The sequence below is a fragment of the Talpa europaea genome, assembly GCF_964194135.1.
Source record: "Talpa europaea genome assembly, chromosome: 5".
NCBI lineage: Eukaryota > Metazoa > Chordata > Mammalia > Eulipotyphla > Talpidae > Talpa > Talpa europaea.
Window position 1 is genome coordinate 47,116,312 of NC_140071.1, and position 27,885 is coordinate 47,144,196.

General features: G+C 35.7%; 1 protein-coding gene across 1 annotated transcript in view; it reads left to right on the plus strand.

Annotated features, from left to right (window-relative positions):
- The window catches only part of TBCA (tubulin folding cofactor A), a gene marked incomplete at its 3' end in the record, with an annotated part of 68,412 nt that extends 43,130 nt beyond the window's left edge, over window positions 1-25,282 (plus strand). The window contains exons 2-4 of the mRNA XM_084234269.1: window positions 12,818-12,923; window positions 22,841-22,927; window positions 25,202-25,282. Coding sequence (XP_084090395.1) covers window positions 12,818-12,923; window positions 22,841-22,927; window positions 25,202-25,282 — 274 coding nt within the window. The remainder of the gene's footprint in view (window positions 1-12,817; window positions 12,924-22,840; window positions 22,928-25,201) is intronic.
- Window positions 25,283-27,885: the final 2,603 nt, after the last annotated feature.

Consider the following 27,885-nt stretch of genomic DNA (forward strand, 5'->3'; position numbering starts at 1 on the left):
GATTGCTCTATAACTCTGATCATGTGACTCTTCAGGTGGGAATAGAGTATGAGTATTTTCCAAGTTTTAAATTTTTTTATGGAAACCTTTTCATTTTAACTACATCTATTAACATCTCTTAGAAGAACATACCTTTTTCCTGTGTGAAGGGAAACAATTACCACCATTGAGAAATAGCAGTTTGGTTATATTAGTATTTCCATCATCAGCTAAAGGATAGACTCCCCCTAGACACACAGACACACATGTTGAATCAGCTTTCTATAATTCCAACCCCTGTGTCTTTTTTTTTTTTTTAAAGATTTATTTATGCATACAAGAACTGGAGTACAGGACAGAGATGCGGGGAGGTGGGAGGATTCACCAGCGACAGAGTGGGGAGCAGAACAGGCAGATTGACTGAAGTACACTGCTGAGAGGAGCAGCGGGCAAGTCAGGAGAGGTCTGCTGCACCACATGAGTTGCTCCCTGGCTGGCCAGGAATCGAACTCATGCTGCAGAGGCTGTGGATTGCCTCATAGTGTGGTGCTTAACCCTGTGCACCACCAGGGAGGCCCCCACTGTGTCTTTTTTTAATCTCAAGTCCTATAGTTATTACTTAGGTTTTGGGGGTTGAACTGAGAAAGGAATGTTTGCTATAAATAAGTCATGGTAGTCTGTCTGCAGAATATGATCTTGAAAGATTATATCAAATAACTCACCTGAATAATTCATAAAAACTGCTTAAAACAATATGGAAAAAGTTGTGATGTTCTTAAAATGCCATAAAATACATGTTTGTATGAGATAAAGTAGATGCTTTTCATGTTTTTGCATGCTCACTCATACTGTTCAAGGGACAAGAGCCAAAGGTTAGGTATGCCTTCAGTTGTGTGAAAATGCAAAAAATTTTTAAAGTGTCTGCTGATAAATCTAGAAAGTCAGACTGTAAAATGACTATTTTACTTTAAACAACTGAGGACTAACAGTGTGAAATACAAGAAATAATACAAGTTTTCAGAACTACAAAAAAATAATGTGACATAGGTAAGAAGGATTAGGAGGGCATTAGGGTCTTTGGACTCAGCAGTCTAATCTTAGAATAAGAAAATTTTACTGTGTTGAATTTTCAAAGCAGATTTAGAAGCTGTTAAAATTAGATCAAATATTGCCCTATGTCAAGTACCATTACCAAATATTATTTTAAGCAATATTTAATCCATTAAAGACTTAGAAATTTGGCTTGATTTTTTAAAAATGCTTTATGTGTGATAAAGTACAAAATAAATATTCATTGAAATTGGGCCCTTTAATATACACCAGATTACTGTGTGTATATACCTTTAGATAAGAATAGAGTATGAAAATTATCCCCAATGTTTGAAATTTTCTGAATAAAGCATTAACAGTTAATGATTGTTTTGTTATTCTCCTGTACAAAGCGCTTAAATGTGGGCCTCAATATTAGTATTATAAAGTAGAGGAAATCTTCATATGTATCTTCTTGCATTTTGAACTAATGAACACATGTTAGCACAACAAATTGAATAAACACATTATATATCAAAGTATCTTTGAAAATTGCTAATCCTAAAACCATGAGTCCTCCAGATTCTAGGGCTCTACAACTAAAAAATCCTACATTCAGCTCCCAGGTAGTATCATAAATAATTCCAAGAATAATAGATCACCAGGAACAATTGCTATAATAACATTATATTGGTCTTATTATTTGATAATACTCACTTTTATTCACTACTGATATTCACTCCTGATACTCACTTTCATTGTCCATGAGAAGTGACAGTTACCAACCAACTAAAGTCATTTTTCTGCCCATTTTAGTTATGATAACTTGGGTTAGTATGGACTGACTATATAACCCATCTCGCTGAATATTTTAGGCAAATTGAACTATTTCACAAAATAGAAAGGTAGTGTTCAATAGTCCTTTGCTAAAACTCTAGTTTGTCAGGGTCCTTCTTTACATTTTGCCTTTATTTAATCTCTTTTACTTCTAGTTATATTTTGGACATAAATTATGAATAATAATAGAACAGATGCACTTCATCCAGTATAATACAGTTTACCTATGATGTGTTAGATTTCCTGCTTCTTTTAATACACCGAAGATTGAATTGGCTATTGTTTCGTGGTTTGTGGTTTTTAGTAACTGCATCACATTCTTGGCTCGTATTGAGCTTACAATTTAGCTTTTTTCCATGAACTTCTCACTGGCCAGGCCTACTTTATCTAGTATTTGTATAACTCTGGTATTGACAGCTCAAGTTGGGGAAAAAAGGTATATAGAAGAGTAATAATGGGATGAGTTTTCAACCTGCTTCAATTAGTTGTTGATGGGGTATTTAAATAGAGATGTTATAAAGATATATGTAGATCTGAATAGAGGATAAAAAGTCAAGTTTACAGAGAAATTTGTGATTTTAGGTACTAATTAAAACTTCGTAATGTTTTGTGTGGAGATGAAGCAGCTGTGGAAGGTGTTATTGCTTTCTTATATAAACTCAAGCAGAAGCTATTCACAGTGTTCTTAGCCCTTTTATTAGTGCTCATGTTTTAATCTTACCTCTCAGAGGATTAGTGAAATAATTAGTTTTACATGTTTTTAAATTATTAATTCCTAAGATTCATGAGTTTATTAATCCTTGAGATTCACAATATTACAAGAAATAGTGGTATTGATTTCATATTTGACATGCATCATTTTAACTGTTTACAAAATGTCTTGTTTATTAGAAATAATTAAAGCATATATTCTACTTGAGGAGTTAATAGAACTTGACCCATCTCCAGTTTAATGGATTAATTAATGGGTACTAGAAGATGATAAGGTAACAAATACCATCAAATCGAACAATTAATTTCTTTCATTTAGGATACATAAGAAGTTGATAACATGGGAACTGAGTTGTTAGGAGCTAGGTATGGGGGTGGTGGGTTACCTTTTTATTTTGTACTTTTTTGTGCCATTCAAATTTTGAACCATGGAATTATTTAACTTTTAGAACAAATAAACAAAATTTAAATTTTGAAAATTGCTTCATTTACTTTATCAGATAAAATGATGTGTTAGACAGTATTGTCACAGTGAGATAATAGAAAATACATATATTGATTCCTGCTCAGGGTTCCTTGATGTGGAGCTCTTTAAACCCCTGTCTTCCTTAAGTGGTAAGAGCAGTAAGAGCATTTTTTTGTTCAACTGGGGTTACTCTGAATAGGCTTCTAGATGTGAGAGTGGTAACTAGACCAAACCATGATTAGAAGATTAGAAATTTCAGTCCCCCATCATGTTCTAGGGAAGGGTATGGGCCTAGAAATGGAGTTATAATTGATAGTGCCTATGTTTGTAGAGCTTCCAGGCGAGTGGAAGCATCCACTTATCCAGAGAGTGGGCACCCCATTTGCACAGGGACAAAAGTACCCGTGAAGAGTCTCCCAGACTGTGGCCTATGTATTTCTTTACCTGGCTCTTCATCTGTATCCTTTTAAAAATTTCCTTTGAAAAAGTAGTGAGGGCCTGCCTGGTGGTACAAGGGATCAAGATGCAACCTATGAAGCTGTCTGCAGCCTCTGCCGCACGAGTTCAATCCCCAGTTGCCAGGGAGCTACCCACATGGTGCAGCAGATCTCTCCTGCCTTGGCCCACTGCTCCCCTCAGCAGTGTATTTCAGTCAATCTGCCTGTTCTGTTCCCTACTCTGTCTCTGGTGAGTGCTCTCACCCCCCATACCTCTGGCCTATACCCCAGTTCTTGTATGTATAAGTAAATAAATCTTTAAAATAAATAAATAATATTTTATTAATCTTTTATAAATAAATAATGTTTAAAATAAATAGTGAAAGTGATCATTTCCCAGAATTCTGTGAACTGTACAAACTAATCAAACCCAAAGAAGTGTCATTCGAAGTCCCAATCTATATTTGGTTGGTGCGAAATCCAGGTGATAATCTGGGCTGTAGACTGGAATCTGAAGTTCAGGAGAGAGGCATTCTTGGGAGACTAGGCCTGACACTATCTCCAGGTAAATACTGTTAGATTTGGTTAAATTATAAAACATCCAGCTGATGTTGCAGAGAATTATTTGAAGTGGGGAAAACATCCACACAGTTGGTAAGTGAAGTGTCAGAAGAGAAGTATTATGTGTGTGGTAAAGGAGACTCATCAGAAAGAAAGATACAGAAGGTGGAAAACCAAGATTTTTCCAGCATACATTCAAATTGAGAAGCCAAAATTTCAAATTCTGATTTTTACTATTTCCTGGTCAGCTGACTTTAAGTGAGTCATTTCACCTCTTTGAATCACTATTTACCATTTGAAAATAAGGATGATGATAGCTAACCTGCTTGCTTTTCAGGGTGATTATGAATTCATTCTGTAAACCTACCTGTGAGACTTTTACTCTCAAAGGTGTTGATAAGTGACATTTCCAATTCCCAGGACATCCATTTTCAAGGGTAGAGGTAGACAAAGTTTTAACCTGTTGTGATAGATTCTATAATGCAGATAAATATGTGATGAAGAGCCATAGGAAGGATCACAGTGGCAACTTGGGGAGGAATAGGGTAGAAATTTTTTGTGTTAACAAGTAAAGTTAAGCAAATTTTTCTACAGACCATGTCATGAGAAAGAGGTCTATGGATTTCACAGTAAAGACCGTATTTAGAGAAAATTTTAGACTTTTAAAAACTAAGGGCTTTTGAAAACGAATGAGACCCAGATACAGAGAAATGTGTCTTTATAAAAGTATGTGGGGACAAAAATACCAAGAAAATGAAGGGAGGAAAATCCATTTATTTGGGAAGATCCAAGTGGACTGCAAATTAGAAGCTAAGTGCTAAGCCATCTGCAGTAAGAAGTCTCACTAGCTCCTTCATTAGAATTCCATGTCCTCTGAAGACAAGGACATTTGAATTAAGTTTAGAAGAACTAATAGAGAAGGGTAAGTGGGTAAGGAGAAAGAGAAGATACTCCACCAGACAGAAACATCTCCAAACCCATCCCATTTTATTTGTGTTTAGCACATTTTTGTTTAGTTTCGACTAGCAAACTGTAACAGGTTCTTCCTTAGTTTTGCTGACCCTCAAACATTAATTTTTAGTTGAAATGTGGGAATAATGGAAATTCTCATTTGGATTTTATAATGATAATGAAAGAATCAAATCAATAGAGAGTAGCTAAAACTCACTGAATTTTAACTATATATGTTTCACTATGTTGACAAGAAGTACTAACTCATGGAATTCTAATGAAGGAGCTAGTGAGACTTCTTACTGCAGATGGCTTAGCACTTAGCTTCTAATTTGCAGTCCACTTGGATCTTCCCAAATAAATGGATTTTCCTCCCTTCATTTTCTTGGTATTTTTGTCCCCACATACTTTTATAAAGACACATTTCTCTGTATCTGGGTCTCATTCGTTTTCAAAAGCCCTTAGTTTTCAAAAGTCTAAAATTTTCTCTAAATACGGTCTTTACTGTGAAATCCATAGACCTCTTTCTCATGACATGCTCTGCAGAAAAATTTGCTTAACTTGTTAACACAAAAAATTTCTTTCCCTCATCTTGAAGACATTTCTCCTATTCAAATGGATTTTAAGTCTATTTGGCAAGAAGTTATTGAGTTTTCTTAAGTTGTAAGCAGATAAACTTTTCCTGGTGCCGTATTATTTCTTTTGTAGTACCATTAAACATTTTATCCCCCTTAATAGTTTATAATTGATATTTAGCCACTTAATGCCTACTCATGTAAATACAGTTTAGAGTCATTGATATTTTACTTTTTGGTTCTCAATATCCTATAAGGTGCAGAATTATTTTGTAAATTGAAAATATGAGCTATATAGAAGATGACATGATTTGTAAAAACTTGAACAAGCTCCATGAATTTCTTTAGTTATAAGTATGAGAATAATGTTGGTACTTACTATAAGATTATTTTGAAGATTAAATAGCAAATATCCTGTTAAATAATCAGTATGTGTTAACTTTTTTTTTTAGTCTAAGCTTATCTTGAGTGATTCAAGCTTTTGCCTCGTTGTGTTCTATATCATGTTTCATGGGATGCCAGTATTGTAACTCTTCTTGAGTTAAAGCTGTTGGTCTTTATTACAGGACTCTTTTGAAAGAGCTGGTTTAATGATGGCCATTGGAAATGCTAAAACATCAAAAGTCATTCATCAGTATTGCTATCTTCTTTCATCAGTGTTACTGTCTTCAGCTTAATTTTCATTAACATCATTTTTCACCAAAGCTTCATGAAATATAATAGTTTATATTTTACTCATTTCTGAAACATTGATAAATACTGATTCAGTTGTATTTGAATTTAAAAATTTTCTTGTAAGGGCCTCCCCGGTGGCGCAGCGGTTGAGCGCTGGGTTGCGAAGCTGCCCGCGGCCTCTGTGGCGCCGGTTCGATCCCCGGCTGCTCCCTGGCCACCTGAGGAGGGTCCCACATGGCGCGCAGACCTCTCCTGCCGCCCGCTGCTCCCCTCAGCAGTGTACTTCAGTCCTTCTGCCTGCTCTGCTCCCCGCTCTGGATCTGGTGAATTCTCTCACCCTCCTGCGCTTCTGACTGTACCCAGTGCATGTATAAACAAAAACAAATAAATAAATAAATAAACATGCCTCTATTAAAAAAAAAATTTTTTTCTTGTAAAACATTGTGGGAAGGCATAATTAACAGGAGCTTTAAATAGGATTAAAAGTAGGAAGTGCAATAAAGTCCCAAAGACATGTTCATAATAGTGCTCAATAAGTTTCTTCTCTTCCTTCAACTCTCTTTCTTCAGAGATAGGAGAAATGTAACAGTCAGTAAAAAAATAATACTAGAGATTAAAAGCAGAGGAATTTAATACAGGGAATTGGTTACACAGGTGTTAGTATAATTTTTATTAAATGCTAGTTTCATTTGCCACCACTTATCTTGATTTTTGGAAGAAAAAATTTGGTAGACATTCCTTAGCTAAAAACACAAATTGACTATTTCACACAAGTAGTATAGATATATTTTTTCCATAGGTCTATTCTAAAAGTTGAATAAATGGGTTAGATTATAATTATATACCATTTAAATAACAGGTGTTGCATAAGATTACATTTCTTTTTTTTTTTAAAGATTTATTTATTTATGCATACAAGAACTGGAGTATAGACCAGAGGTGTGAGAAGTGAGAGGATTCACCAGAGATAGAGTGGGGAACAGAACAGGCAGATGTACCGAAATACACTGCTGAGAGTAGCAGCGGGCAAGACAGGAGAGGTCTGCTGTGCCATGTGGGTTGCTCCCTGCCTGGCTGGCAATCTAACTCATGTTGCAGTGGCTACAGATTGCTTCGTAGGTTGTGTCTTAACCCTTGCACCACCAGGGAGGCCCAAGATTACATTTCTTTCTCGGTGGATACTGTGCTGTCCAAAGGAGATTGTTCTTATAAACCCAGATTAAATGAACTTTCTTTTCCATCAAATGCTTCATATTACAACTGTAACTGGGTATATGTCTGTTTCTGTGTGTCTTTTCCCTAATTGTTTTCCATTTGTGTATTTTTTTAACGGTTTATTTATTTATGCATACAAGAACGGGGTACAGGCCAGAGGTGTGGGGGGGTGGTGAGAGGATTCATCAGAGACAGAGTGGGGAGTAGAACAGGCAGATTGACCGACATACAAGCAGCGGGCAAGTCAGGAGAGGTCTGCTGCGCCATGTGGTTATCTCCCTGGCCAGGGATCAAACTCTTGCAGCAGTGGCTGTCGCCAGCTTCATAGGTTGCGTATTAACCCCCGCGCCTCCAGGGAGGCTCCATTAATGTATTATTGAGAGAAAAAGCACAAGTGTTAGAATTTTCTTCTCCCTCCTTACTCACTGTATCTGTTACTTAGAATCTATACCACTCCTTTTGTTACAGATGTTCCTATAAGATGCATTTTCATTTAGACTGTTTTCCAGTCCTGTGGCACACTTTTAACCCCATGGATCTTTTTTTAAAATAGACTATTGTGTTATGTTGTGCATAATTTCCTTTCTTGATTTTTATATTCAATTTGCTGTTGTATATTCTTAAGTAAATTTCTCAGGAAGGTTGCATAATAAACTTTTTGAATTTTTATATAGCTAACAACCACTTCCCTGTCCTAAGACTTCACTTATCAGTTATCCACATGACTTATTACCTCTTTCAGATTTTAACTCCATTTCCCCTGTCAAAGAGGAAATGACCATCCTAATTTAAATTACACATTGCCTGTACTACCAGTCCTCCTTTGATGCTTTTTCTTTTATTGTATTTATCACCATGTAACATGCTATATATATTTTGCTTATTTATTATCTTTATTTCCCCACTAAAATATGCTGTAAACAGAAATTTTTGTAGTTTTGTCACTGCTGTATCCTTGTTTATAAAATGGTGGCTGGCACATAGTTACTCCCCAGTAAATAATTGCTAATTAATTTTTTCTCACTGTTATAAATCTAAGTTATAAATCATTTCTCTCAATTCTTAAGAAATTGCTTCATTGTCTTCTGATATCTGTGTTATTAATGTGAAATATAATGTCCGTCTGATTCTCTTTATTTTCATAGATTATTCTCTTTTTAAAAGCTTTGATTTTCTTGGGTTTCTGGAAATACTCATCAATGTACATAGATGTAGGGGTTTTTTTCACTGATTGTAGTTGGCACTTAGGAAGTCCTTTCAATTATAGCATTTTATTTCCCAATTCTGGGAATTTTATTCTTTTTAAATAAAATGATTTGCCATATGTTTACAATACTGTATAAATTTCCAGAGTCCAGCTTCTCACCTTAACATGTGGATATGTCTCACTGCACCCACCATCAAAGTTCTAACACCATTTATACTATCAAACTGACCCTTCTATCCATTCTTCCCACTTCCCCTTCCTCTTTTTTAAAGATTTATTTTATTTATTTATGCATACAAGAACTGGGGTACAGGCCAGAGGTGGAGGGGTGAGAACACTCACCAGAGACAGAGTAGGGAACAGAACAGGCAGATTGACTGAAATATACTGCTGAGGGGAGCAGCAGGTGAGACAGTAGAGGTCTGCTGCACCATGTGGGCTAGCTCCCCAGCTGGAGAATTGAACTCATGCTGCAGTGGCTGCTGACAGCTCTGTAGTGCTGAGAATTAACCAGCACTATGATTGCACCAGGGAGGCCCCCCTCTTCCTTTTAATGACTGCCATATTTTTCACAGTCTGAGTCATTTTTGTTGTGTTTTATTCATTTGCTTTGCTTATTTGCATATGAATTTTATTCTTAGAAAGTAATCTTCCCCCAGTAGTTTTCTGTACTATGTACAGCTTATATTGGTAATCAGATTTATTTTTCCCCTTGATGTTCCACTTTCCTATTTTTAATTTTACATCTATTTAAGATTTCATAAGCTTATTAATATTTAAAAACTAAAATCTGGCATACTTTTTGACAAAAATAAAACACCAAAAGGTAAGTTAAAATAGGATAGATTGGTTTAGTAGTTGTACTTTATTTTTTTTTTTTAATTACATGAATGACAAAGTTCATCAGTAAATGATCACTAGTTTACTGGAAAAGTCTAATTTCGTATCAGCACTATATATTTTAGGCATTAATAAAATATTACACATTCATAAAATTTATTAGTAGGGATGTTCATCATTATATTATTTATAATATGATAATAGCTTAAATTTTCCACAGGATATTTTTATAAAATGTCATATTGCTCTAAAGTGCTGTATAGTCACTGACAGCTTTATTTTCAAAGAACAATTAATATTATTGGAATAATAATACATAATCTGTTTCATTTGTGTGTGTGTGTGTGTGTATTTTTAGCACATACATGTTAAAGAAAAAGACTTGGAAAAGTTTGAAAATATTAATACAGATTGGGCCTCCCTGGTGGCGCAAGGGTTGAGACGCAACCTATGAAGCTGTCAGCAGCCTCTGCAGCACGAGTTCAATCCCTGCCAGGGAGCAACCAACATGGCGCAGCAGACCTCTCCTGACTCACCCACTGCTCCCCTCAGCAGTGTACTCTGGTCCATCTGCCTGTTCTGTTCCCCACTCTGTCTCTGGTGAACCCTCTCACCCCCCACACCTCTGTCCTGTACCCCAGCTCTTGTATGCATAAATAAATAAATCTTTAAAAAAATTAATACAGGTTCATAATCTCTTACATGAAACTCTTGAGCCCATACATATTTCTGAATACCTTTTTTTTTTAAAGATTTATTTATTTTTAAACAAGAACCAGGGTACAGGCCAGGTGGAGGGTGAGAGGATTCACCGCGGAGATAGAGTAGGGAACAGAACAGACAGACTGAGGAAATACACTGCTGAGGGGAGCAGCGGGCCTGACAGGAGAGGTCTGCTTCACCATGTGGGATTCTTGCTGGCCGGCTGGGATTGAATTCGCGCTGCAGAGGCTACGGATAGCTTCATAGTGCGGCACTCAACCACCTGCGCCACCAGCGAGGCCCTGAATACCTTTTTAACACTAATATATACATTTACATAATAGCATCTCTATAATAAAACACATTGATATTTCGGCTGTGAAACATAACTATTGACGTTAAGTAGGATACACAAAGTGTATAGTTTCATGTCAGCTGAAGTCACATTTTGCTGCTGTATCAAACTTAATTTATTTATTTATTTTTTTAATAGAGGCATGTTTATTTATTTATTTGTTTGTTTGTTTTGCTTGTTTATACATGCACTGGGTACAGTCAGAAGTGCGGGAGGGTGAGAGAATTCACCAGAGCCAGAGCGGGGAGCAGAGCAGGCAGAAGGACCACAGTACACTGCTGAGGGGAGCAGCGGGCGGCAGGAGAGGTCTGCGCGCCATGTGGGACCCTCCTCTGGTGGCTGGGGAGCAGCCGGGGATCGAACTGGCGGCGCAGAGGCCACGGGCAGCTTCGCAACCCAGCGCTCAACCGCTGTACCACCGGGGAGGCCCTCAAACTTAATTTAAAAAAAAACTTCCAGGGGCCTATCTGGTGGCTCAAGGGGTTAAGACACAACCTATGAAGCTATCTGCAGCCACTGCAGCGCGAGTTTGATCCCCAGCCAGGGAGCTACCCACATGGCGCAGCAGACCTCTTCTGTCTCACCCACTGCTTTCCTCAGCAGTGTATTTCAGTCAATCTGCCTGTTCTGCACCCCACTCTGTCTCTGGTGAATCCTCTCACCCCCCCACACACACCTCTGGCCTGTACCCCAGTTCTTGTATGCATAAATAAATCTTTTAAAAAACTTACATTTTGAACCCTCTTGCAGTGTTGGTGTGAATGTAGACTGGTTCATCACATAAGAAAAGAAATGTGAGGTTTCTAAAAAAACTAAAAATACAACTGCCATATGACCCAGTGATTCTGTCCTATGTATCTATCCCCAAAATACAAAAACACCAATTTGAAAGGAAATCTTCACTCCTGTATTTATTGTGGCACTACCTACAATAGCCAAGACATGGAAACAATCAAAATGCCTAAAAACAGGGCCTCCCTGGTGGTGCAACAGTTGAGCGCTGGGTGAAGCTGCCCGCAGCCTCTGTAGCGCCGGTTGGATCCCCGGTCGCCGGCCACCAGGTGAGGGTCTCACATGGCGCGCAGACCTCCTCTGCCACCCGCTGCTTCCCTCAGCAGTGTATTTCATCAGTCTGCCTGTTCTGCTCTCCGCTCTGGCTCTGGTGAATTCTCTCACCCTTCCGCACTTGTGCCCAGTGCTTGTATAAATAAATCTTTTTTTTTAAAAAAAAAATAAATTTTAAAAATGCCTAAAAACAGATGAGTGGATTAAGAAGATGTGGTATATATATACAATGAAATACTATTCAGCAATCAAAAAAGATTCATGCCCTTTGCAATAACATGAAGGAGCTGGAAAAGGATTATGCTAAGTGAAATAAGCCACAAGATAAACAGCATGGCTTACATGTTTCAGTAGAATATAGAAAAACCAAACAAAGAGTCAAAGACAAACTGTAACCAACCCATAGATCTGGGGCTTTCAGAGTAGGAGGGAATCTAGAAGGGGTGAGAACAGGGAGAGAGAGGGCACAATGGACTATGTTGAAGGACTGTGGTTGTTTGGGTGGTGGGAGTTCTATGGTAACAACACTAGCAAGGATGTAAAACAGTGATTTTGGGGGAAAAAAATTGCTGATGGCTTTATGTTATAGAAAAATATCTTCAAAATAAAATCCAGATTTCAAACCTAAAAAAAAAAAATTCCTTTTTTCCCTTTTTTGTATTTCAGAATTATGGATTAGAAGTAGTTTGGACAGTGAGATTATGAATGATTTTTTAAAATTTTGTCCTTTATAACTTTTCATATTCTTGTTTATAGGACCATATACATGTGTGTTTCAGAAAAGATAATTTAGTAACATTAAAAACTGTGATTATACAAACTTAACTGTTTTCATATGAAATCTTAGCCTTCCCTAGAGAAAGGGAGAAAAAATTGACCAGAAGATACTCATTTATTGATTTAACAAATAATTATCAAGTAACTACTACTTTAAAAAGCATAGAAAATAGAAGTCATAACTATGCCTATATATTTGTCTATTCTGAATGTGTCCTGTAGTTTAAGAATTTCATGTTTTGATAGTTACACTTGCTTTAGGCATGAGGATCATATTTATATCTATGACTAAGGTATTTTTCCTTCTTCTTCCTCCTCAACCCCATCTAGTATATATATTTTGGTACTTTATTGTGATTTATACATATAGTTTATTTCTTGTAGTCAGTTTGCTACAGAAAAAATTAATTTTCTGAAACGTTGGTTTATTTATAGATTGGTAAAAGAAAAAGTGATGTATGAAAAAGAAGCAAAACAACAAGAAGAAAAGATTGAAAAAATGAAAGCTGAAGATGGTGAAAATTATGCCATTAAAAAGCAGGTAAAAATGTATTTCTAGTAGTAACAGCTAGTATTTACAGAATATCATATAGTTACTATATTAATAGCCCAAGATAAGGAAACTGAATTACAGGTTAAATTACTTGCCCAAGGTCATTCAGTTGCTAAGAACATAATTGGAATTTGAACACAGCAGTCTGGCTCTAGAATCTAGTTACTACTTTTCATTCTAGTGTCAGTGGCTCCAAATTTTTATCTCTGAATTTGAGCCAACTCCGGATATATATTCAACTCTGTGTGTGTGTGTGTCCCAACTATATCTCCTTTCAGGTATCTAAAATAAAAATATTGGTCTTCCCTCAATCCAATCTGCCTTTTTCCTCCCCCCCCCTCAAAAAAATCTATTTCTTTTCTTATTTTTCCCCTTTCAATAAACGGCACCTCCATTCTTCCAGATACCCAATCCAAACATTTAGTGGGTCCCTTCTTGATTCTTCTTTCTCCTTCGAATAATCACATCTAATATCACCAAATCCTGTTTCTTTTTCCTTCTATTTCTGTCTGTAATGTCATTATCCTAATCCAGTTCATGATCACCTGTACTATTACAGAGCGTCATACATAGCATCCCTCTTTGTGTCTTGACACGCTCCATTCCTTTTCAACCTTAATAGCCAGGTTGATCTTCTTAAAAATGTAAATATGATCACTTGTTCTTTTAGTTAAAATTCAGCATCCAATGTATTTTGAATGAAATTCAGATAACTCTAGGAATAAAGAAAATATGAATAAGCTTATACAGATTATCTTTGAAATCACATTTATGAACTCATAGGTGGTAAATCATGTTGTAAATGGCAATAATACACAACCCACACTTAATTCAGCAAAGTTAGTCACTTAAAATGGATTTTTCCATAGGTAGTTGATTTCTGCATACAAAAAGAATACAGTGACATCTGAAATATCCTCTTCCTGACCTGCCCAGGAAGGGAACTTTTTTATTTTCTTGAGCTTCTGGGAGACTAAACTTTGCTGTATGTGTGGTATAGCATAGTATATTTGTGTATCAGATATTCATCAATTGCAGGAGGGTTTGTAAAGAGATATATATAGTATGTTACCCAGTATATTGGCCTTTATGAATGAAGTGTTCTTCATACAGATTTACATATAGAATGTGACTTTCTGTTTCTTAAAATTAGGATGGTTAAATACCTTTTACTATATTTCCACAAATATTCATATAATTTTGTACCTCTCTCACTTTCATATGCTCTATTATTTTCCCATATCAGTGAGAAACATGACATAATAGTTATAACTTTTTTTCATCTAGATCCTCTTGGACCCCACGGGCTTACTTTCCTAGCTGTGTAGTTGTTGACCTCATTTAGTTATTTCTCAGCCCTGTTCTTGTCATCACCAATATTTATTTATTTTTTAAGGTATTTTGTTACTTGAAAGGAAAGAATTTTTTTTAATTTTATTTATTTTTTTATTTTTTTATTTTTTACATCATTGTTCATTTTTGAACAATATTTGCTTCCCCCCACCCCCTCAGATTGAGTACTCATAAAATTTCCTTCCCCAATGCACCTGTGCACCATCACCTCAGTCCCCTGTGCTCCTCCTTCCTTCCTTCTGATCCCTCTCCCTCCTCCTCCCCTGCAAGATGTCTCTGATTTATAATTGTCCATTTTTGCTTTGTTGTGTTTTGTACTCTTAGTATTTTTTTACTGATGTCTTATTGGGTTCCCCTAAATTCCTGCTATAAGTGAAACCATCTGATATTTTTCTTTTTCCTTCTGGCTTATTTCACTGAGCATAATTCCTTCTAGTTCCATCCACATTGCTGCGAATGGCATGAGTTTATGTTTTTTGATTGCTGAATAATATTCCTGTGTGTATATATGCCACATCTTCTTGACCCAGTCATCTGTTTTTGGGCATTTGGGATGTTTCCAGGTTTTACCTATTGTAAATAGTGCTGCAATAAACATAGGTGGACAGGTGTTCTTTTGAATCAGTGTTTTTGTATCCTTTGGGTAGATCCTAGGAGTGGAATTGCCGGGTCGTATGGTAGCTCCATTTTTAGTAGACTGAGGAACCTCCAGACAGCTTTCCATAGTGGTTGGACCAGTTTGCACTCCCACCAGCAATGTAGGAGAGTTCCTTTTTCACCACATCCTTGCCAACATTTGTTGTTGCTTGTTTTTTTGATATGTGCCATTCTTACTGGTGTAAGGTGGTATCTCAGTGTGTTTTTTTTTTTTAAAGATTTGTTTTTTATTTATACAAGAACTGGGGTACAGGCCAGATGCACAGGTGGGCGAGAGGATTCACCAGAGACAGAGCAGGGAACAGAACAGGCAGACTGACGAAATACACTGCTGAGAGGAGCAGCGGGCGAGACAGGAGAGGTCTACTTGCCATGTGGGTTGCTTCGAGGCCGGCAGGGATTGAACCAGCACTGCAGAGGCTGCGGACAGCTTCACAGTGCTGCACTCAATCTCCTGCACCACGAGGGAGGCCCTCTCAGTGTGGTTTTAATTTGTATTTCCCTGATGATAAGGGATGGTGAACATTTTTTCATATGCCTGTTGGCCATTTGCATTTCCTCTTTGGAGAAATGTCTTTTAAGTTCTTCTGCCCATTTCTTGACTGGATTGTTTATTTTGTTGGCGTTGAGCCATGTGAGTTCTTTGTATATCTTTGTGATCAGTCCCTTATCAGTTGACTGGAGTGCAAAGATTTTTTTCCCAATCAGTAGGGTGTCTCTCTGTTTTGGTTAATATCTCTTTTGCTGTGTAGAAGCTTTTCAGTTTGATGTAATCCCAGGTGTTTATCTTTTCCTTGACTTTCTTTGCTTTCGGTGATGAGTCTGTAAAGATGCTGCGGTGTACGTCTTGTAGTGTTTTACCTATATTTTTCTATATATTTTATGGTTTCAGGTCTTATGTCCAGTTCTTTCATCCATCACCAATATTTATTTTAAAATACCCTTATAACTGGCATAGCAGTTCTAAGTTACATGAAGTAGATAATAACCAAACTAAAATCCTATAAATATCACATTATCACAGAGTGTGTTTTTAATTAATTGACGCACAGAGCACCCACAAAACATATACTTGTTTTCCGTGATGTTTTCTATGGTGAGCATAGCAAATCTCTGATTAAATACCTTTTAATGTATTCTCACGAATACATAATTTTGTACATCTCTCACATTCATAAGCTCTCTGCTTGTGAACCCCTTTTCTTCTCTGTTCTCCCTATCTTCCAGATAGGGATGAATACAGAGGATTTAACCCTCAACTGGCAAAAGTATTCTAGTTTTATTTTATTTTGTTTTAATCTATCCTAAAGCACGATTTGCTGGAATGACCGATGTATCAATTAATTCCTCTAAGGCATACCTTATCTCTTTTTTTCCAGAAGTAATATTAAAAAACAAACAGGTACAATTTATGATTGGAGATATCTCACAAAACTTTGCAGTTATTACATATATCATACTGTTGTGAAACTGGTTTTTTTGTGATTTACTTGAAATATGAGTTAACATTTACAATGTGATGCTTTTTCTAAAAAATGAAGGGAAAAATTTTGTTCAGTAAACATGGAAAATAATAGGTTTCAGTATATAAAGAGGAATTAGACTTATCTTGTATAAGGCTGATTTTGTAAGAAATATAAAAGTGTTGAATCGTTAACAAAAATAGTACTTACAATAATATCTAGTGGTACAAGAAAATATTATTGTCTCTTGGTACATGTCCTCAGGTTTATAAATAGTTTTCTAATAGTATTCTAATAAGGATATTGCAAAAAATATTCGAGAAGGTCTTATCTACCCTTCACAACTCCTTCCCTAATTTTACTGTCTTGTATAATTATGTTACAATATCCAAACCATGAAACTGATTTTGATACACCGCAGAACATATTCATATTTTTACTTCTGATACTCATTGTGTGTACATAGTTCTGTGCATTTCTATCACGTGTGTAGCGTTGTGTAACTACTATAACATTGAGATCTGAGAACTATTCCATCGTAAGACAGCTCATGCTACTTATTTATTACCCTGTCCTCTCCACTTCCTGAGTTCTAAATAATTTACTGTTTTTCAAGACTGTTGTACTAGATGAAAGAGTCAAATGGTATATAATTTTTTTAATTTGGCTTTTTATAAAACTTCACCCAAACGTTGGTGTAGTAGGCAGGTTTTGGTAAACCTCCCCCTTAGGTACAATTAGGAAAAACTAAATTTTGTCATGGGAAATTTGACCAGTTTGTTGCTGATGATAAGGAACTGAAACAGGGATATTTTGCGCTGAGTTTGTTATTTCACTGTCTGGACACACAAGCAGAAGCCAAGAGAGTTGCTGCAGACGGTAGCCATTCCAGTTCCTCAAATAAGCTCAAGCTCAAGACTGGCCCTGACAGCCCTGCATATAAACTAGGCATGGTGAATCTCTTCAGTGAACCTTTCAGTGAGAGGAAATGCAGACGACCTACGTGCACATGGGCACCAGGATCATTGGTTCATTTGCTAGGAATTGCTACCAACAGCATGGGTAGTGCGTCCCTCTCCCCCTTCCTCCCTACTGGGAGATCAGAGAGATTTCAGAAAGCAGCAGCAAGGAGGTGATGAGGACTTGTAATTTGGGCTCCTTGAAGCAGTGAACAGTTTGCTTTGGAAAAAGTGGAGAAGAGGCAATGTAAATCTCTCTGCCTTAAATAGTCCTCCATCCCCACCAAAACTAAGAGTGTGTCTATGGACTCTAACTTCCCATTCCTACCTCACCTGCTGCCAAATTGAACAAAGAAGATTAAAAAAAAAAAAAACCTAACTAAAGACATAGAGCCCCTAACCAGAAAATAAAAGCAAATATAGCAACATATATGTACTGGAAAGCAAGGAACATCTGAACACATGCTAGAAAAGCTGAGAAAGAATAATAGAAATCCTATATAAAGGGCACAGAATTCAAGGACCTGACAGGCATATATTTTAAAATAACACTCATTAAAGGGCCTCCCTAGTAGTGTAGGAGTTAAATCTTAGCAGTATCACCTCTACAGCCTGAGTTTGATCCCCGACCAGGGAGCTAACCCACACATGAAGAAGCAGACCTCCTGTGTCACCTGCTGCTCCCTTTTAGCAGTATATTTCAGTAAATCCACCTGTTCTGCTCCCTACTCTCTCTAGTTAATCCTCTAACCCCAAACCCCTTCCCCCATCTCTGGCCTACACCCCAGTTCTTCTATAAAAAAAAAAAACAAAAAAAACACTAAAATCTCAATGAAATCTTAGTGGCTTAGTAGGGCACTCATACACAGAAAGACAGGTTCAGGATCTCAGAAAAGAGATCCAGGAACAAAAGGAAGTAGACTTAAGCTGGCAAAAGAGAGAATTTCAGAAATTGAAGATACAAATATACAACTGTCCTAAGTGGAAAAAGAGAGAAATAAGATTTAGAGAAAATGCAGAAGAGAGCCGAGACCCCTATTCAAATAAATAATACCTGAGAAATGCCAAACCTATGAAAAAAATTAAACAGGGATGATTGGAAAACCAAAGACAGTATGCATTTCTAAATGTAAAATGACCATCACCAAAGCACATCATTGTTAAATTATCAAAAGTCAAAAATAAAGTATTAAAAGCTGCTAATGATGGTAAGATACTGTCAAAGGAAATAAGACACATAGAAATCAAGATATTTCATGTTCATGCATTGGAATAATAAATATTGTTAAAATGGCCATATCACCTAAAGCAACTTAAGGCTTCAACACTACCTATCAAAACCCAGGTGATGATTTTCAAGGAAATAGAAACAATTATAAAATGTGTATGGAACCACAAAAGACCCCATATGTCCAAAGCATCAAGTTATACTACACAGTGATAGTAATCAAAACAGCATGGTATTGAAACAAACACAAACAGACCAACAGAATAGAATAGAGAGCCCAGAAGTAAACCCACACAAAGACTAATCTTTGATAAAGGGTAAAATGGAGAAAGGAAAGACTCTTCAACAAATGGGGTTGGGGAACTTGGACAATGTTAATTATTTAAATATTTGATAGAATTATCCCATGTAACCCTCTGGGCCTAGAGAATTCTTTGTCAGGAACTTTCAGATTACAAATTCAGTTTATTTAATGATTATAATACTATTTAGGTTATTGGCTGAGTTTAGGTTGGTTGTAGTTTTTGAGGACTTGATCCATTCTAAGTGATTGAATTTGTAACATTATATATAATCATATATAAAAGCATATATGTAAAAGATATACACAGGATCTGTAGTGGTATCTTATTTCATTGATAACTGTGTTTTGTAGCTTACCTTTGTCAATACTAGAGGTTTATCAATTTTCCCCAAAAGAAACCATTTTAATTGATTTTTCTTGTTGTTTTTCTTTTTTTAACTTTCCAGTAATCTCTGAACTACTCTAGAGCTCAGTTTGGCAAACTAATACGTTGGTTGCAGAAGCAGCTAATATCCAATAATACAGTGTTTATAGATTATTACAGGAATAGTCAATTCTGGGTGAATGGTCTGGATCATTAAAGAAGTTAGAAACCATATCCCAGTAGAGCAGTTGCAAAAGAGCTTGACATTGGGCCTCCCTGGTGGCGCAGCAAGTTGAGCACATCGCTGTGAAGCTGGCCTCAGCCCCTGCAGCGCGGGTTCAATTTCCGGCTGGCCAGGGAGATACCCACATGGTGTGGCAGACCTCTCCTGTCACGCCCGCTGCTCCTCTCAGCGGTGTTTTTGGTCCATCTGCCTGGTCTGCTCCCCACTCTGTCTCTGGTGAATTCTCTCACCCTCCCGCACCTCTGGCCTGTACCCCAGTTCTTGTATAAATAACATAAATCTTTTAAAAAAAAATAAAGCTTGACATTGACCAGATTATTTCACAGAACTCTTTTTTTTTTTTTTTAAGATTCATTTATTTATTCATACCAGAGCTGGGGTGTAGGCCAGAGGTGCGGGGTGGGGGTGGTGGTGAAAGGATTTACCAGAGACAGAGTGGGGAGCAGAACAGGTGGATCTACTGAAATACACTGCTGAGGGGAACAGCATGTGAGACAGGCGAGGTTTGCTTCACCATGTGGGTCAGCTCCCTGGCCTGGATCAAACTCGTGCTGCAGTGGCTGCCAGTAGCTTCATTGTGCTTAGACTTAACCCCTTGCACCATCAGGGAGGCCTCACAGAACTCTTTTCTTTGAAAAAATTAAGATCTGGCAATGAGTACTTTTTTCTCCCAGTGTATGTATGTTTGATTATAAAGGGAAGGGTTCTGTGTTTATTCATGCAGTCATAATATGAGTTGTCCTAAACCTATCCCAATTTCCATTTTGTCTGAATAATTTCTACCCCAAAAATCTTAACTTGTTTTAAAGCCAGTAAGACAGGGACCTCCCTGGTGGTACAAGGGCTTAAGTGTCAGCACTATCAAGCAATCCGCAGCCACTGCAGTACGAATTCCATCCAGGGAGCTGACCCACATGGCACAGCAGTCTGTCTTGCCTGCTGCTCCCCTCAGCAGTGTATTTCAGTAGATCCGAATGTTCTGCTCTCTACTCTGTCTCTAGTGAATTCTCTCTTTCACACATACCCCCACCTCTGGACTACACCCCAGCTCTTGTATGCATAAATAAAAGTAAATCTTTGTAAAAATTAAAATAAAAGCAGTAAGACATCAGTAGAATTGCATCCTATTCTCTTCCTTGGTTCCTTTTACCTCCCAATCTGTGCCAGGAGCCTTACTTAACTTCAGTCTTACTATCGTTAACATTAGAGCAAGCTGACAATTTTATTCATATATTTTTAAAGGGGTCATCATTAATTCAAGTAACTCTCTCCCAAAAGCAACACTTTGAAAGATAATAGTTTAGGTAATTTGAGGGCTATCTTTATTATCTTATCATACCTTATATATGGTCTTTTAAAATTATTTCTGACAACTGTAATTTTTTTGTTGTAAGGTAAAGTATGATTTATATCCTTGATAGAGATGTGGTTTAAGGATTCCAAATTTCATAGCACCGCTGTATGTCTTTGCCTCCCTTTGGCAGCCTGGTCTTCCTAGAGCAATGACAAATATTTATTTTAATGTTTATACTCTTATTACTGGACTAGAGGACAGAGGCCTTATGTTTTTCATCTTTGTATCTTGTACTTGACATCCTACAGGTACATAGTAAACTTATTGAATGAATTAGGGCTGGTGTATGCAAGAGACTGAACTTGACCCTGCTTAAGTCAGAGTCCATTTTGATAGGCTAGTTGAGGGTTCTTGCTCTCTAATATTGGAGAGAATAATAACGAATAGAAGTTATTTTGGATAGCACAGTTTGAGGTTCATTTCAGTGATAACACTGAAGCTTTAAAATTTTTGTTTACATATATACATTATGGCTTACCTTGTGTTCAGCCTAATTTTTTACGTTCATTTCAACAGTTTTTAATTTTTATAAGCTATTGCAAGGGAATGCTATAGGGGAGGGAACATGAATTGCTTACCCAAGAAGTGTGTCTGTTACTGATTTTTCACATGTATTCAAACCAACTGTATATACAAAAGTCATTCAGTGGCAGTGATTAAATATCTAGGCATAGTATGATTGATTATAAAGTAAAGTCATGGTCATCCTGTGTTTGACACTTTCAATCTGTGCCTTATTACTTATTATTAAAAGAACAGATTTCCATCTGAGAGAATAGATATAGATAGAGAACATCTTTATATATTATAATTCTGATTTTTGTTTACAATGTAAGCTACAACAAAACTATTGAGGATAGGAAAAAGGTACTGAGACTCATTTAAAGTTATATTAAAATACAGTGTGATTACCATAAAATCATGTCTTTCATTTTTAGTATGTGAGTTCTAGGTAATGAAACATCTTAGTAAATGTTCAAATTTTGTACCCATATAGCCAAAGGTATTTGACCAAATAATAGTTTTTGTAAATAAATGTTTAAAAGATCTCTGTCTCTTTCTGAGAATAGTTTAAAGAAATAAAGCTTCCTACTGCCTTAGGAAAAAGACTTATTTGAAGTCCGGCATCTGATACTAACTTATTTATCTTCTTATTGATTGAGTTTTCCAGTCATTGATTTGATTTTTTTCTTTTATGATTTGATATGTTATAGTTCAGCTTTGAATGATGGCTCTTAAGTCCAGAAATATCCTTCAGAATAAATACTCCTGTGTTTAATTCTGTAGTGTCTGTCTTCAGGAGAGATAGGCGCAAGTTCAGATTCAGAGGGGTGCCAGGTTGGTAATTTGGCTCAAACTGCATGGGGAGAATAATCTCTCTCCTAAAATGAAGCACAAGGATAAGTAATAACTTTTTATGCATGATAAGCATCAAAAATATGAACCTGCTGGTCTTTGCTTTTCATTTTTCTTTACCTCTGTCTTTCAGTGAGAACCTCCTGCAGTGTGCACACGATGTGATCAATAACTCAATAACTTTTTTCATGCAGTAATTATCTCCATGTGATATTATCTGAACACTGTTTTTCTTTATTACTCAAAAGATGCAGGCGATATTTATATAACCAGCTGATCCCATTTTGGATAAAGGTGCTTTGTGACAGCAGGGGAAATAGTTTATTTTAAATAGCCTTTTTAAATGAATGCTTTATGAAAAGCTTTTCCAGTTAATTTTCACTTCGAATGAGAAGGTGATTACCAACAAAGGTTTAGATCTAAAACTTGTACTTGGTATATTTTACAGTATAAAATCATTCTTTCTAACTTATAGTAAGCATGGTTTAAAGTAAAATATTAAACCATTTAACATAACCATAACTCTTTCTGATTCCTCTGAATATTTTAGGTATTTACAGACATGTGAGCTAATCACATAAGTTCTACCATCTCTGCATGTCTCATAGAGATTCTTGTTATAGGCAGAGATCCTGCAAGAGTCCCGAATGATGATCCCAGATTGCCAGCGCAGGTTGGAAGCTGCGTATACCGATCTTCTGCAGATATTAGTAAGTAATGCCTTATGTTTAAAATTCTTTTCAATCTAGTACATGGAAGTCCAAAATTTTATATATCTAACAGTGAAAAGTAGTTAATGTCTTGTTTTGTTCACCTGCCCTGTGTATCAGTATATTTTAAAAATAACTCAGTTAAATTACACTTTAAGTTACACCGCTAGGAAAAGTACTAAATCTTGTCAAATTTATTCTGTTTACTTAAACTTATTTAAATACATTTGATTTAAGGTAGGTATTCATAGAACTAACATTGACCATAATACCTTGAATTGCTTAACTTTTCATGCATAAAGGTCTTTTTTTTTTTTTGACACATTAAAATAGAAATTTTAAAAGATCCAAGTGTTTTGAATGAATTTGGGTACTTATAAAAAGGATTTGAAATTTTTCAGATTCAAGCCTCTAAATCATTTTGGGGGGGAATCCTGTAATATAGGCAGTCCTCCTACACTAACTTGTATTTGTGTATCATTGGTATCAACTTGCTAGTACAAAAACTTTGTGATACACTGGTAGAGTTATTTTATATAAAGAATTCTAAGAATATTAAAAGTCATCTAGAGATAAAAGCATAATACCATATAGAATCAGTTATTACTGTTAACAATAATTTGATAAATTCTGCCATTTGCTTTATTAATATCATTTTAGGGTTTCTCTTTCTTGAGCTAAATATTAATGACTAGTTACATAGCCTTCCCCTGATTCATATTTGTTCATATAACAAAATGTCAGGCTTTTTCATGATGATCATATGTATTCTTTGAAGAATATTTGTTTCCCCATCTCTGAAATACTAGGACTAAATCAGTAGAAAAAAGAGGGGGAGAGATGTTAACATTTACTTAATTTTGACACTAACCCCATATTTGTAGAAAACTTTCAAAGTCAGAATAACTCTTTAACAGGCAATAATTTTTTAATAAAATGAAAGTAGGAAACTAATGCTCTATTAAATACTACCAAAGCAAAAGTACTATTTATATTTTACAACAGTTTAAATGCTTTTTTCTCATGATTCTAATAGATGAGACAGTATTAAACTGCTTAAAAAAAATAATGCTGGGCCTCCCCGGTGGCGCAGCGGTTTAGCGCTGGGTTGCAAGGCTGCCCGCAGCTTCTGTAGCACCGCCGGTTCGATCCCCTGCTGCTCCCCGGCCACCGGAGGCGGGTCCCCGCATGGCGCGCAGACCTCTCCTGCCGTCCGCTGCTCCCCTCAGCAGTGTGCTTCAGTCCTTCTGCCTGCTTCGCTCCCCGCTCTGGCTCTGGTGAATTCTCTCACCCTCCCGCCCTTCTGACTATGCCCAGTGCTTGTATAAATAAATGAATAAATCCTTTAAAAGGAAAAAAAAATACACTTAAAAAAATAATAATAATGCTGCCTTTGGATTATATATTTGTGTGTAAAGATGTATTCAATAGCTCTGCCCTCAAAGAGCTTATATTTACTGATAGAGAACAAAGACGTGTTTAAATGTGTAATGAATGTAGCAGTTTAAGACATTTTTAACTAATGTGAGTTAAGCAAATTCTGAGCCCTTTTCTTAAAATTTTATCTTAGGTATATACGCACATACTTCATTCCCTCTTCTCTGTAACTGTTTGTGTCTCTCCATCTTTTATTGATCTAATATGAATTGCTTCCTATAGCTTTATCTATTAAAGATCAAACAAAATTTCCCATGATAGTAACTTACATATTTCATTTGTTTGTTGTTATGCTGTATTAGTAAAAGTTTTCTGTATAAACTATCAAGGGAAAACTCAATTTTTTAATACCAGAAAATGAAAAATTTGCTTTGTTTTCTTTTGCTAGAATATATGATACTCATTAACAGGTAGTTCTCTTTTCTAATTCAAAGATTGTACTTAATTCTGGTGTGACACCTTTGTTGTGTGTGACACAATTCACTTTTTACTTTTCACCCATTAATAAAAATTCCTTTTGTATTGTGATGTTGTGTTGACAGAATTAGAATAAACATTTTAATTTTTTTTCTGAGATTTTTAATGCCAACAACTTTGGATGCCCATGCTTTTCAGTTATTTTATGAGAATACATGGTGAGACAAGACAAGACCTATTATTTCTTCATTTATCTATGAAGAAGGAACAAAACTGTGATAAAACTGGATTTAGATTAAATTTAGATGGCTTTTTTAAATTTTTGAGCTGTTCATGTTATGGTTTATAATATTTGAATAAATAAAATAGTACTGAACTTTCAGAAGTAGATACCTAAGTTTTTATTGTATTTCATTTCAGGAGAATGAAAAAGACTTGGAAGAGGCTGAGGAATATAAAGAAGCACGTTCAGTACTGGACTCAGTGAAGTTAGAAGCATGAAATTTTTCTGTACAGGGTGTTTTTGCATTAAATCCTGGGATCCATTCCACAATTCATTATTTTGACCACTGCTAGTATATTCAAGTAGTATGAGAATGTGATTCTTTTTATGCAGTTACATATATTTTTCTTTGCTTAATTTAATGTGTCAAATAAATTAGTTCATCTAATAAAATTGTTTATTTCATACTTTACAAATTATCTCTAACTTTTTATCATTAAATCACCAATATTTTTTAGTCTGGATACTTTGCTTCATAAATATGGGGGAGCAAAAATAGGATACCATTTCTTTGGATAAAAATCCAAATTTTGAGCAGTTTATTCTGAATAGCATACATCTCTGACAAGAAAGCACCTCTCTGTACATAATAAGGTCTTACATATTTATACCTTCTCAGTGAAGTCTTAACATTTCTATTATTATAAACTAATGGGAAACAATTTAAACTTTTTCTAGAAAGATGAATTTATAAAGAAAACACCACCTAGATCTTTAAATAAGATTCTTATGAACAAATAAGAATTACGTTTTAAAAGAATAATAAATGGCTTTTGCCAGTCATGTGCTAATAAATGTTAAACAGCTCTTCAAGATGGAGCGGGACTCTGATTTGTAGCTTTTGCTGATTTCTGTAGTATAAATATTCCCACTGTTACAGGTTTCAAGCTAACATCACTAACCACACAATTGGAAAGATAAAAGTCAGTTTGCAGCATACACTCACTATAGCTAAACCTTGATTACCTTGATTAACCAGAAAAGAGTATTCTTTTATCACAAAGTATTCCAGTACAATTGTAAACCCACTACAAAATTATGAGTTTACTTCCCAGAAACACAGTACAACTTAGTTATTTTTCAATTTCTAGAAAATGTACATGAGCCTTATCTCACTAGGTTAATGAGCCAGTGACCTAATGAACCAAAATAGTAATAACAGCATTTGAACCTCGAAAATCAAAATTGAAAAAAAAGAAAACTTGATTTTTTGTTTCTATAAAATAAATATTTGTAGTATGATTGGGCTGATTTTGGAAGTCTCAAAGTAATCACTAAGAACTGTAATATGTATTTGTTAACTGTCAAAAAGTTCAGAGAAAAGAAAAATAATGTTCTTTCTAAAGGCTGTTTGTTTTAAAGCATAGAATGTATCATTTATAAAATAAAATCTTAGTGATGCAGAAAATTACCAGAGAATAACAAATATCAGAAGCATTTCTAAATTGGAATATCATTATCTTACTATATGCCATTTTTAAAGTATTTGAGGTCAGGAGAGGAAGAGTTAAGGAACTGAAAACTATAATTACAATGTAAAATTTTATAGTAAGATTCAATATTAGAGGTTTAAGTGCCACGAGAATTGAAACTTCAGATTTTGCAGTTAGTATTAAGTACCAGACCAGGTTGGCATTTGGAGGGGTTTTGGAGAGGGCTTATTTAGTTTTCCAAATAGTATGACATTTTGAGAAGGTATTATACTTCTTTTTGAATGTAAAATGATCTCATTTGAACCTCTGCATTCCCAAGTCCTAGCATCTTCACTTGGGTATTTTGGGCTAGTAGGACTCAGTCCTTGTAAATCAAAGTAGTGCCTCAAAGACTTGGGCAGGAGTTTCCTGGGAGCTTTTAGAACATTTACATTTTGGGCTCATCCAAAACATCTAAAGAAATAGGTTGTCTTTCCTTTGTCTTATTTTTGTATACCAACTGGGTAAGTCAGGTAAACAAGGAATGGAACTTAGAAGGGGAAAAAAAACTCACTACTAAAATAAGCAGTCTTTATTTTGTGGATATTGAAAATTGTTTAAAAGAATATATAGTGATGTTCATTCAACATTTCTCAACTTTTTGGTCAGGAACATTCAAAGCCTAATATTTAAAAATTGTCTCTATGACTATACCTGTGCACTGAATCACTTCCAAATTGAGCAGTCAAACCTGGTTAATCTAAATTACTTTGCAAACTTCATTACATTACTTGGCTTTTTAAAAATCCTATCAAATTTAATAAGGACATATCCTCCAGCTGGTTATCACTTAAATCTTATTATTTGGTCATTTAGATAAACCAAGGACAGATTAATCCTTTCTTTGATGGCTAGTTAAGCCCTGTAAATGTCAGTGTAAACTTGACATGTATGTGAACAAGAGCTTTGCATTTGGCATTAAAGGGTTAATCAGATAATTTGTCCTTGAGACTCTTTTGAGTGCTTTAGCTGGAAAGAAATTGAATGGCTGAGAAATGGTACACTATGAAACAAGTTATAAGTATTAGTGTACTTGAAATGTTCAAGAGTGCTTCATAAAAATCTACATTGCACTCCACTATCCGTCCTATTGCTCAATAGGAGAAGTATTTGTTCATGTATTGGACTGTTAAACAGAAAGGTATAATTTATGTCACAGTAGACCTGCACCTTTCTTTTGTATTCTCGGTTGATTGCTGGATGGTAGACAAAGGGCTTTCAAAGTCTTTGGAGAATGTACATCATGAGTGGCTGATACTTTTAATGTACAGAGACCTTTCAAATTAATAAGAAAAAATCCCCAGTATAAAAAATAAACGATAGAAATACTCAGTTCAAGAAATGCAAAT